Raw genomic sequence first — 13,414 nt, 5'->3', positions numbered from 1 at the left:
GTTTGTCGAATAGTAGGGACATCTTTTCCAGACAAAACTGCGTCGAGACAAGCACAAGTCTTGGCATGTCAGGAAACTTTTCATCACAAGATGCGATTTTTTTTTAGTAGGTTATTTTACAACGCTTTATCAACAGCTTAGGTTACTTAGCGTCTGAATGAGATGAAGGTGGTAATGCCGGTGAAATGAGTTCGGAGTCCAACACCGAACGTTATCCAGCATTTGCTCATATTGGGTTGAGGGAAAACCCCAGATAAAACCTCAACCAGGTAACTTGCCCCGAGCGGGAAACGAACCCGGGCCACCTGGTTTCGCGGCTAGACATGCTAACCGTTATTCCACAGGTGTGGACACACACACAAGATATGATAGTGGAAATCATGCATCATGAAATGTGTCACCACATGTCTCGGTTCATATTCTGCTTGCATCCAGTCTGTAGTTTGCATGGCTCTTGTAGTGTAGAAATCTTCCTCAGTCCAGTTCCTCTTTGCTCGCAGTTCTTGTAGCAATTCTGCATAAGCTTGTGTAGATGGCAGAAGCATCTGCAGCCTCAGGTCTCATATCAGAAACGTCTTACACTTTTCTATGAGCGTCCATTTTCTCTTGTATGTCTTTGAGTAGGTTTTTCGCTGCCAGAAGGGTTGATCTGCCTTGTCAAACGCCGAATTGTTCCTCCAGTAGCAATGGCTCCACTAATGCAACTAGTCTCTGTGTGTTGAGGATTAATTTCAGAACACACACACTATTCGACTCCACTTTTCAACACGCAAACGCACCCCTACAACAGACAGCAAAGTCGAGATGATGCCGGGATCTAGTAGGCTCTGATGATGGTGTGAAAGATGCACCAAAACAGCTGTAAGCCACACGTGGTTATATAATTTAACACTAGTAAGTTTGCCATTTAATCAATCATTCTCGTTTTTCTTTTTTTCTATACTCTTTCTTTTGTTGCAGGAGGTCTTTATATGTGATAGCATCCAAAGTCTTTCTTCTCCATTGTTTGTCTTGCTCTGTGTAATTTGGTAGCATGCTTTGATGCTTTTTATAAGACTCCATATCGAACTATTTCTGTGATCTGCAAGTGTATCCTGTTATACAGGGTTGGGCAGATAAAACCAGCCCGTGTTATGACATTGATAGGTACTAATGATATGAAACAAACTTCAAATGGAATAAAAAATAAAATGCATTTACCTTCATAATAAATGTTGGAAGTGCCCTCCATCTGCATCTAGACACTTCTGTGCAAGTTTTAACAGGTTCATGAAAACACGTGTCAATTCCTCATGGGTGATAAATTCATTAATTCGCGCCGTAAGTTGAGGAGTCCGGACAGAAGGAGTTCTGTTCCTTGTTACATTCCATTTTGTTACATTCCATTCCTGTTCTATTTTTTATGGATCCAGTCGTACGCCATTTTCGCACCAAATCTTGAATGCTGCTTTTCGCTGGTACTGAGCGAAGCGGATATTTGTCTCTGAATAATTGTTGTGTTTCCCTAATAGAGCTGGTCTGTACGTACGCCTCCACAATGAATATTCGCTCTGGTATTGAATAAGTCATGCTTATTTAAAAAACAACTCTTTACATGTGTTTAGAACGTCTGACTTTAAAAACAACTCTTTACATGTGTTTAGAACGTCTGACTTTAAAAACAACTCTTTACATGTGTTTAGAACGTCTGACTTTAAAAACAACTCTTTACATGTGTTTAGAACGTCTGACTTTTAAACAGCAACCAGAAGAGGTTATAAGCAACAATGGCGCAACAACAATGACACAAAACACGCGGAAGATACAGTATAGCCAACATAATTACATTTTCAAGAAAAAAGAAAGAAAAGAAAACAATACCCTACATAATTTATTTTCCAAATCATATGACATGAGATGGGGCCGGTTTTATCTGCCCAACTCTGTATATTCTTCTAAGCCTGATGTTGCCTGGTCTAAATTCCCATACTGGCTGTTTTCCAGCCTATTGCTAGCCGTAACAAGATCTGCTTTCATTGTGAAGTATGGAAGCAGAAACTGTTCTTCAGTCTTACGATTAAACTATAGGATTAAGAGTATAATTAAATGCTATCACAGTGTTTAATTTTACCCAAAATTATAAGAAATGTTCGAAATGATGGCCATCTGCTCACAGAGAAGCTTCATATCATCTCAGTAAATTGTTGAATACTAGGCGAAGTTGTTCTGTTGTAGTGTTATTACTGCGAATGTTTTCATGTAATGGACACTCGTATAACTGAAAAGGTACTTTCATATTCCACTACTGGTAACTTATCGTTTTGGGAATTTCCATATCCCAATAAATGTAGCCATGCTTCGTCAGTTAAAAAATATCACAATCCTGTCATGTTCAGACTGCAGGGACGAATTACAAAACTGAATTCTAAGTTGCTATTGTGACTACTGAGTCTTTGAACCATTAAAATTTTATATGGTCACAGTTTCAGTACTACTGTTACTGTATATGTGCATCTACCTGAAACTTCAATCTATGCTGCTAGGTGATTGACAGATTTTCTTTGACTTCTTTCTAATGCTATGTAATACGAAGTTGTAATATGCTACTACTTAGGAAAACATTTTCACTTCATAGTGTACCAAAATGTATTCTGGGTCCCTATCACCATGGCATGGCGCGTCCTCAGGTTGCGGATAGAGGAGACGGCCTCCAGATATGGAGGGTAGCTGCAAATATATTGAATAAGCAGTCGTGGACAGCCGATAAGGGATGATCCTCCAGCTTGGGGGTTGGGCGTAAAAAACAGCTTGTTACGAAACCTAACAATAAGCCTCGGAATGTGACTGATTCTCTGGCACGGCCACAGCAAAGTTGGGAGGCCTGAGGGAAAAAGACCTTTGGGGAGGCCGAGACGTAGATGGGAGGATAATATTAAAATGGATTTGAGGGAGGTGGGATATGATGGTAGAGACTGGATTAATCTTGCTCAGGTTAGGGACCAATGGCGGGCTTATGTGAGGGCGGCAATGAACCTCCAGGTTCCTTAAAAGCCAGTTAAGTAAGTAAGTGTACCAAAATATGTATAAAAAACATACGGTAATTTTATTATCCACACAATTTATTTCTGAATGCATTAATGTAGGTTATTGTTTAAAGAATGTTTCATAATAAGAAACTATTTTACAATGCAAATATATGTTTCAGCTGAAGTTTATTTTTCACATTTTACAATATTCACTTTTATTCAAATTATATTACTGTTTGAAACTAATGATATATAGGTGGCAATTTTGCATAAATAAGTGAATTTTCCAAGAAAAATAATACATTTAATTTGTTATTTATTTTTTACTGTCAGATGAATCTTTTGTTTCTTGATGTTCTTCAGCTCCTGATGTATTGGTTTTCTGAATGCACTTCAGGACAGTCACCATGTTTGTCACAGCTTCCTGTAACTGAACTGTTTATTTACAGAATGGTTAACATAATATTTATGGTACTTGTGAGGTAAGTGCATCTTTATTGCACGAGTGGAAAGATCACGCTCACAAGTACCATACGTAATTTTATCCATGACCATAACGAAAAATTCTGTTTTATAAAAGAAAATATGTTGAAAATAAGTCCTCATATAATCACATATCATGGCATGGATTTTAGAATCGATACATGTACTAGGTAGGTCATTATGTAGGAGGCCATGATTAGTGAAGAATGGTATCTAAGGCGTTAGATAAATAACAAAATATTATAATTAATTATATAATTTTAATATATATATTTTTTTCATTTTAAACGTGTATTTTCGTCTTTTTGAAGTTTCAGGGATTATTTAGAAGTGTTCACGGGACTAATGTGATTAAAATAATTTCATATTTTACTTGTATAAAACTTAAGAGGAATATTAAAACGTAATTTATTACCGTGTCTTAAACAGACAGTTGACTAACGCGTGTTTTTAAAATCCTAATCCTATAAACCCAACTTCGCAGGTTCAAGTCTCCTCGTATCCAAAAAGGGAAATTATTACAAAATTAAAAAAAAAAATGCATATTAGATATGGATGCAATTCACAAATTACGACGTAGTAGATAGAGAAAAGAGAAGGAGATTGAGTGTATAAGAAATGGTAATAAAGAAGTAGAGGTAATGACATCTAGTAACTAATGTATTAATTTCTTGAGTAATAGTTGAATGGAAAAGTATACGTGTGTATCCGGGTACTAATAATGAACTGTGAGATAAAGTTCAAACTGTGAGGTGAAGTCTGTATCTCACTAGTGGAATAAAGTAATGTTGAATAAAAGCCTACTTTACAAACGCAAAAGTATTTAGTAAAGGCATGTTTTTCGTTATGGTCATGGATAAATATTATAACAGACAGTGGAGGAGAAGAAGACGACTTAAATTTTATGCACAGCATCTTTATTTGTTTCAAATTGGATAAATAAATTTTTCTCTCTCTCTAAATATTTTTTTGCTTTTTTTCATCTAATATGGAGTGTCTCAGTCTAACGTGATCTAACAGTATGGCAGCTTTCATGTGCATATCAACTAGGCTCTCTAAAGACTAAGAGTATAATCATCCGCCATTTTGGTTCTTTCATTGCCAGTTGCAGTAGCAGATGAGGATGATACTTTCCACCCCATTAAACATTTATCATATAGCCCCTATGATAGTCAATCGTAGTGTATTTTTTTTTATTAATAGCTCAATTTCTAAGAAAACACACAAAAAAAAAATTCGAACTCAAAGTCTTCTTTGAAGTGTGAGAAAAAAAATTACTTAAAAGTGATTTGTTCAAAATAGACATTTACACCTTCAAAACTTGCTAAGTGGCACTTTTTTATTTTTCATTTTAGATGGGTGATCAAAGTGAGAGATATGTTGAGAAAGAATGGAAATTACTTTTATATGTGGTTGCTACTTAAAATCTTTACTCATTTCCGAGTTACGAAAGTTAAACGAGCAAGCATTTTCACTTGGTCTAAAGGCATCATGCTTAGAATGTGCGTTACAAAATGTTTTCTGATTCGAATCCCCATGGGGAAGGAATTTTCTCATGAAATTTTGGCCAGTATATGAGACCAGTTCTCACCCATCTAGTGATGAATTTGGGGAGCTACAATAGGTAGTGAAATCCTGTTATGAAAACCAGCTAAAACTGCTGGGGGAGGATCATCGTGCTAAACATACAATATCTCCATTTTGGTTGAAAGGTCGTTCACCTCTGCTGAAGCATGTGAACGTGAGGCCAGCAGCTGGCTGATCAGCCTTGGCCCTTCATGGATACAAATGTATTATGGTTCAAAGAATATCTTATGTGAAAAAAAAGTGCGTAAAAATTACTATTTTGTGATAAAAATAAAATACAAGTAGTACAGTAGTAGTTACTTCAGTTTAATACTTTAATAATTAAATGTTAATAATTATATTCCTGTCGCTCTTATTTCCGGCAGCCAATCACGTTGCAGGTCGGTTACATTTAAATGTATGCGTCTTGTGATTCGCTTATGATGACGTTATGCATTTCCTAAGGCTCGATAAATACTTAATATAATCGCCCGCCATTTTGGCTCTTTCGTTGGCGTTCGCAGAAAGCACATGAGGACGTTATTTGCCTCTCAATTATTTGCTGAATTACAGTGTGTTTGAATAATTATCATAGGATCTACGACATGATAATGTTTAATGGTGTGGCAAATAGATTTCTCGTCTGTTAGCTCGGCAACGAAAGAACAAAAATGGCGAACGATACTACCTACCTAGACTTTATAGAGCCTTCACTTCCTAAGACGTAAGCAAAGAGGAGGAGTCACACCGGGAATAACGGCGTCGCGACTTTAATAATGTTGAGATATTTTCCTTTTTGCTGTGTCCCACTTTTTTACAAAATGTGCCATGTTTTTAGTGAGGTATTTTTTTCAAATGTCCTGGTTTTCAAATCAAATGAAATGGGAACCCTATACTACTACTACTACTACTACTACTACTACTACTACTACTACTACTACTACTGCTGCTACTGCTGCTGCTGCTGCCGCCGCCGCATTGCTACTGGTACTCCCAAATGTCTTTTCTCCCAAGGAAAATCTCCTGTACAATTGATTAAAGGCTGGGTAAACCCCAGAGTCATTGTGGAAATTATCTCTTGTCTCTGCCCAGGTCGAGCTTAGCTTGTTTGAATTAACTCAACATTGACACAAAGCTCATGTAAACAAATAAATCTCCCTCATTTTGATTTAACTAAACACATTACAGTGTGTAACTTACGAATTCCAGGATCACAATCCATGCTGTCCTTTTCTTCCTTTGGCTCCACTGAAGCATACAAACACAAGATGGTTAGTGATATATTATTTGTAACATTTGGGCTTATACTGATATTGAAATATTTTAAATATGTCATAAGCAGACAGATACTTCTTGTCTCAATATAACATTTACGTCAGCTTTCGTATAAATATCTTGAGTCTATCAGCAAGCTGTTTGTCATTATAGAAAACCTGGGCTTGATTCTATACTGATACTTTTAACATTTATAGTGGACAAAGTAGCTGTGGGAGAAATTTGCTCTGAATGTTTTAGGGTTTTCTGCTACTCTCTTTTTACCATTGCTCCATTATCACTGTATCATCATCATTTCAGTTTCTCCGAGTTTCTAATGTAAAATGAACGGTAGATAGAATCGCATATAAATGCCATATTCACTCATTAATTTTCTCCCTTGAGTAATTCCCCCCCCCCCTCAAGACTTTTATGAAATGTTTTCCAGAATTTAATTTTCCTCGCCTAATTTCCCCCTCTTTGTTTTAGTAGATTATTTTACGATGGTTTATCAACATCTTAGGTTATTTAGCGTCTGAATGAAATGAAGATCATAATGCCGGTGAAATGAGTCCAGGGTCCAGCACCGAAAGTTACCCAGCATTTGCTCATATTGGGTTGAGGGAAAACCCCGAAAAAACCTCAACCAGGTAACTTGCCCCGACCGGGATGCGAACCCGGGCCACCTGGTTTCACGGCCAGACACGCTGACCGTTACTCCACAAGTGTGGACTTTAATAATGGAAGCAGCTTATTGGTTGCAATATAGAAATTGAGGCGAGTGATTGGAGCAGCGACATAAGAAATTGAAAACAATAATACAATTAAATTTCAAAGATCTGCCGAATGTTATGCACGAGGCCACTCAGAGACCTGCCGAATGTTAACCATGAGAGCGCAGTGATAATAATATTATCAGTATATGCGAAATCACTTCCTGCCACCTAGCGTTTACTCATGATTGGGCAGTAGTGTAAACAGCCATAGGATGTGATCCAGCAGGCAGTTTTTTTAACGTATAAAAGTAAAAAAAAAAAAAAAAAAAATTAAAACCTATAGATAGCCAGTTTTTTTGCCAGTGAGTGTATATATGAAAATATGTAGGAGACACATAAGTGCCTACAGTAGATGTGCCATGCGCGACTTTCTGCAGCCATGAAAAATATGCCCACTGCTTGCTGACTTGTGTTAAATGTAACCAAACAGTGTACTTTTGAATTAATAACGTGAGAAACTAAATTATTTCGGAATGTATAGAATGTGTAATGAGAAACTATGTGTCATTTTCTTGGCAGTATTAATTTCAGAAGTGGAAAGCCTAGAAAATATAAGAACTGTGTACCTAGCACGTCCCCAACACTGCCCTTGGTCATCTTGTCCAATCTCTGCTTCTCCATATCGAAAGAGATATTCTGCAGGTGAGATTTGGTGGACTGCAGCAGCAGATGATCGAGCTGAAGACGTTGTCTCAGTTCTGATAGTTGTGCCTGTAATGTGATTTTTTATAATAATCTGTTAAGATTTAATTAGAAAAGAGTTGTATAAAATTATTGTATTTAATAATGTTTGAAATTATTAATGATCTTATACAAAATGTAACGTGAGCTACAACAACTATTTCATCAATAAATCACAGATAATTAATTATATTCCCGAGCACTGGTTACTGCCATGAAGAATGTTTCTAAATGCAATAAATAAGCAAAAAAACTTTCTTTATCTTTTTTTTTAGTGAATCTAATAAGTTCATAAGTGTGTCTGAATGTAACGTGAGTTACTGTGAAATAACTAGGGAAAGAAAGTTCATACATTTGCATATTTGTTCTCTATCGTTGTGTGAATATGCTTAAAAATTATCTACATGAATCACAAATTTCTGAATACAATGATATTATTTTATTGTGCATAAAAGTGCATATTTTGTCTTTATTTATAAAAGCATCATATTTTAACATTTATGCAGGGAAACTGCATATTATGTATGTTTATTTGTCTTTTTCTCATTTTTAAAAGTGTGTAACCTCGTAAACACGATTAATTTATGTTTATGAATTTTGAATGTAACGATGACGCCCTCATAGGGAGCCTCTTAAGTTAGCAATTGGTATTCCTTTACTGCAGTCTTTAGCATATTTCGATAGAACAATATCCAGTTTAACATCAGTTCAGGAAATGTAGGAGACAAAGTGAACGAGAAAACAGCAAATATTCTTCCCAAAAACCCGGCTATTATCAACTTAAAGAAATTCAAGATATTCTCGAAGGAAAAACACCCCAAAAACCAACAACATTTTCTATAGAACAGCTCACAGTTTTTGTGCAAGCCCCTCTTACTTCTTGTGACGTAGAACGAAGTTTTTCGCGCTAGAAAGCTATGCTGAGAGACAATAGGCGAAGCATGACAACAGAAAACATACGTCACTGCTTAGTTGTGAACTGTAACAGCATAAATGGAGCATTCAGCAATCCATAGACTAAACGTAAGTTACCTATACCTTATTATTTCGTTAAAATAATCTCAGACTGATAATGCATATTTATTTATTTTTACAGCATAAATGCATACATATTCTTCACCTTTTTAGGGCATGAACTTCCTTTCCCTGGAAATAACCCTTTATGACATTGAATCAATTAATGTTGCAGATAGCTCTACTGGCTAACCTGCAATGGTGTCTAAAATTATTATTTGAAAACTTCCAACTGTACCTCGATATAGCAGATGACATGAGATTCATGAACCTACTGATCTGTTGGTAATGGGTATTTTGTAATAATAACTGAGCACATATGCTAAGAGTAAAGAAGCTCAGTAGTTATTCAGAAAATGATATGGCACATAATACAGCAATTACTTTGCCCACCTAAAACTTCACAGGATATACCTAGGATCGAACTTTGTCTCCTGCAAGAAGCCGTTAATTAAGTACTGCAACATAATCTTTAAAAGCATGCCAGCTTCAAGCTCTAGTGATGCCGAATTCAAGTTGCTGCCTTACAGTTATTGGATCTGCCACTGGTTGCGTAGTGGTGGTCTCCATGTACAGTTTTAATGCCTTGTCTAGCTCCTTGTCAAGTTCCAGTGGCTCCAAGTTGTCGACAGTACTGGCTGCCTACAATAAAAGAAGGAAAAAAAGTGATATAATTTCACATCTCTTTCCCTTATCAGATGAAATTATACTTTTATCTCTTCTTACTATGGACAGTTATTGTCACGTAACTACTATGTGTATGTATGTATGTATGTATGTATGTATGTATGTATGTATGTATGTATGTATGTATGTATGTATGTATGTATTTATTCACACTGCAATGGGTATATACCCGGTGGCAATGGTAACTAATTACACTCAATAATGACAATAATAAACTTATTAATTAAAAATACAATTAATAATAATACTAATAATTAATACTAACAATAATAATAATAATAATAATAATAATAATAATAATAATAATAATAATAATAATAACAGGGAATATCCTAAATTAAATTAAGCACGATCACTTAAAATAACATTTAAAATAAATCTAATTTGTATCTTAAACCTAAGTTCGAACTAAAACCCACGAGTATGATATGTTCATATCTGCACAAGTACCTTTCAACATTACACTCATTTCGCTGTCAACTCACTCACTCTACTGGAACTACGACACATTTCACTGATTCTATCCTGATTTCACTAACACTTCAAAAACATTTCACTGTTCAAATACTTTGCACTGCCACTATAAACTATAAAGCTTCACTGACAGGAACACGTTTCACTTACACAACACACTTCACTGACACAACATAATTCTTCACTGATACAACACTTCAATAACAAAATATCATTTACACCCTTTAAATACTGTGTATAATTACCGTCTATTAGTAAAATCCTTAAGCCTATTTTTTAAATACATTTTTGGTTGTTGGTAAATGGAGGAGTGTATGAGACCTCTGTTTTATTTTCTATATTTATACAGTCTAAAATAGTTACAAACAATAGAAATAACAAAAAATGCAGTAATGACTTGCTACTTTTCCCAACGTTTTCATTTTAAAACTTATTAAATGATTATCATGTTTTTATATTGTCAAAATAATATAATTTTAATATTTACTACATTTCAACATGTCAGTGAAATATTTTGTTCAATTTTCTGCAACGAAAATGTTTACTATATAAAAAAAAACGTTTTTCACTCCCCAGTTTTTCCAAGATTAAAGAGCAAAATGCTTGGAATTATCCTTTCATACTGGCAACTCTGTTATAGAGTACTGTCCATAGCGTCTGATCTAGTCAGCACTACCAAACATCGTAAGATGAAGATTACATTTGTAAAAGTTTCTTTCAACCCATAAGCAGTGCTGACTAGATCAGATTCTATGGACAGTACTCTATAACAGAGTCGCCAGTATGAAAGGATAATTCCAAGCCTTTGGTGTGAGACGAACTCGATAGCTCAGTGGTAGAGCGCCTGACCGGAGAACAGGAAGTCGCAGGTTCGATTCCCGCTCGAGGTTGTGAAATCTTTCTTTCATACCATGGCATGATTGTGACTATAATAGTATTTAAATTCATTAATATGTCACATCAACGGACGTGTATACGTCACCAAACATCGTAAGATGAAGATTACATTAGCAAAACGCTTTTCATAACACTTCACTCCTTCATAGGACCACTCAACCTTCGTGCACATCTCACACGAATTTTCCTGGAGCACTCCAAGCAAATACGAACTCCACATCGAGAGCATAGATATTTGTTTTTTCTCTTCAAACATGAAAACCACACTGTCTAGAAGGTCCTGATTTTTCCGTCTTGTTTACATGCAGAGATGACAGTTATATGACACAACAATCCGAAAAATTAAAAGAAATAAAGTAAACATGTATGTGAAACACAGGCACACAACTACTATAGTACGTCTATGAGACCGTTTCAAACAAATTGAACTGATTATCACTTGAGAAAAAAATTGATATAACCTACATGACCTTCTCGTGATGCAGGTCTCGTCCAAACTGAAAGATAGACATAGCAACAGAGGAATTGGCTGGAAGATAAAATAAATAGAGGAGGAAAGAATCAAATTGTTGTTTCAAAAAAATAGAAAGTGTATGAATTGTAATTTTAACTTACACTAGCGATGGAGCTAGATGATTGCTGTCTTTCTATTTTGAGTGGTGGAAGTGTTGTTCTTTTGACTTCGTTCTTTGCCATCCTACTAAAGATATAAAAGAAATTAATGTTAGAGTTATGTATAACATTATTTTTTATTCGTGAAACAGCATTTTTCCTTTTTCATGCTCATTAAAAGTTGTTCTAAGGTTGCCAGGTTCCCTGCACTGTATGGACATTCTGTATTTTAAACTAAAATTTTGTCCCTTATTAACTTCATACGAGGCGTACAAAATCCCGTATTTACAGACTAATGAAAAAAAAAAATGGATTTTTACGGCAGTGCAGTAACTTAGAAAAATCATATAGCTACACTGAGAATAATGTTTTCAAACACTAAATTTAACATGTGTTGAATTTTAAAAACTTAAACAGTAGTAGATTCTTTGAAGTTCATATAATATGTATTTTTCCAGATTTCAATATAGACAGTTTTTGTGATGAATTTTCTAAATTTAAGAAAAGTGTAAAAATAAATATGTCATTAATTACAAACCATTCAACAGCATTTTTAGACTCTTCACTTACAGCTGTACCCTGTTTTGACATGCTTCAACCCTTAATTGGCAATATTGTTTATTATGATATGATCTTTCACCAGTATCTGTAATTTGCCGTATTTTCAATTGAACAGCAGGAAAACAACTAGTTGCCTAGCAACCCAGTGGCGCCATTTCTTCAATAAAAACAAAATCTAGTTTCTCAGTTCAAGCAGGGTTATTTTTTGTTGTTGCGTCGTATATATTATATATAACCTACATTAGTTAATTCAAGATCAGGTGCCCATATATTTTAATGGCTCTAAAGTTAGTTTCCTTTTTTGAGTTTCTAGTCGTTTTATGAAAATAATTTAATAAAAACGTAATTCTTTCCTATTTCAACTTTTTAAAATGTCTTTCTTTCTGCCTATTTTAATATCTAATCTAATATCTATTTATTTATTCTGGCGAAGTTAAGGCCATCAGACCTTCTCTTCCACTTTAAGAATTTTTACTGCCTAAACTTTTTGCATCTAATGATACCTACACTAAATTATAGAAATACAAAGAGAGAGAAAGAATAAACTGGCTGCACCAATGCAACATGAGTACGATATTCAAAATGATACAGGTGACTGTTAATCAATCAATCTTCTTAATGTATCCAGCTGTTTGCTGACAACATAAAGTCCACTGTAGTCTATTCAGTTTTTGTTTTTCATGAGAAATTAGGGTACTTTGATCGGTGTTCATTATAGATATCTGTTGCTAATAGCCAGAGTTGGGGTGTAGTGAATTTATATACTGCAGGGCTGTGTCTTCTGCGACTGGTACTGATGATTTTAATTTACTTCTTTTGTGGTTTATGGGTGGACAGTATAGAAGAATGTGTTCCAGATCTTCATCATGATTATTTTACCATAGACAAGTAGGATTATCAGAAAGGTGAAATCGGTGTAGATACAATTGTGTGACAATGTGACCTGTTCTGACTCTTATTAAAAATGTCTGAACATGTCTGGGCAAGTTTTTGTACATTTCCAGGTCATTTGGTTTCTTTGTACGGACTGTAAAATTTTTCCTTTGTCAGATGGCTGTTAAGTCAGTATTCAAACTGAGGATGACAACTTATTACCTATACAAAAGAATCCCGCATGAGTAGGTCTCTACTATGGTAATGTGGCAATTTACATAGGTACCAGTACAGGTACTATAAAGAAATCGCTAAGACCTTGGAATGACAAAGAATTCTCTGTTGTACAATTGATATCAACTAAGAATTAATTTAGGAAACTCATTCTCCTCGAACTTTGATAGTGAACTTAGCAGGAAGATGGAAGGGTAGAACTCCGACCAAGTCATTGAAAATACTGTTGTATCGGTATTTATTCCAATAGGTATAGATGATTCACAAAGAAAACAGGGGTAAAAAAACAGTAAGTGG

At 35.1% G+C, this 13,414-nt stretch overlaps 1 protein-coding gene across 5 annotated transcripts in view; it reads right to left on the bottom strand.

The window, feature by feature from the left end:
* Positions 1–3,135: 3,135 nt before the first annotated feature.
* Positions 3,136–13,414, bottom strand: part of LOC138705252 (uncharacterized) — an 84,798-nt gene continuing 74,519 nt past the window's right edge. For 2 of the 5 annotated variants that reach the window (XM_069834108.1, XM_069834118.1), the window contains exons 2-6: positions 11,453–11,537; positions 9,308–9,421; positions 7,651–7,795; positions 6,255–6,302; positions 3,140–3,440 (exon numbers count right to left, since the gene is read on the bottom strand). In XM_069834108.1, coding sequence (XP_069690209.1) covers positions 3,322–3,440; positions 6,255–6,302; positions 7,651–7,795; positions 9,308–9,421; positions 11,453–11,533 — 507 coding nt within the window. In that variant the 5' untranslated portion in view covers positions 11,534–11,537 and the 3' untranslated portion in view covers positions 3,140–3,321. Of the gene's footprint in view, positions 3,441–6,254; positions 6,303–7,650; positions 7,796–9,307; positions 9,422–11,452; positions 11,538–11,987; positions 12,142–13,414 lie in introns of those variants that run through there. The other 3 variants (XM_069834101.1, XM_069834085.1, XM_069834093.1) reach the window with 3 other exon arrangements.

This window comes from Periplaneta americana, chromosome 1, assembly GCF_040183065.1.
Source record: "Periplaneta americana isolate PAMFEO1 chromosome 1, P.americana_PAMFEO1_priV1, whole genome shotgun sequence".
NCBI classification, from domain to species: domain Eukaryota; kingdom Metazoa; phylum Arthropoda; class Insecta; order Blattodea; family Blattidae; genus Periplaneta; species Periplaneta americana.
This window is presented reverse-complemented; position numbering and strand designations above follow the sequence as displayed.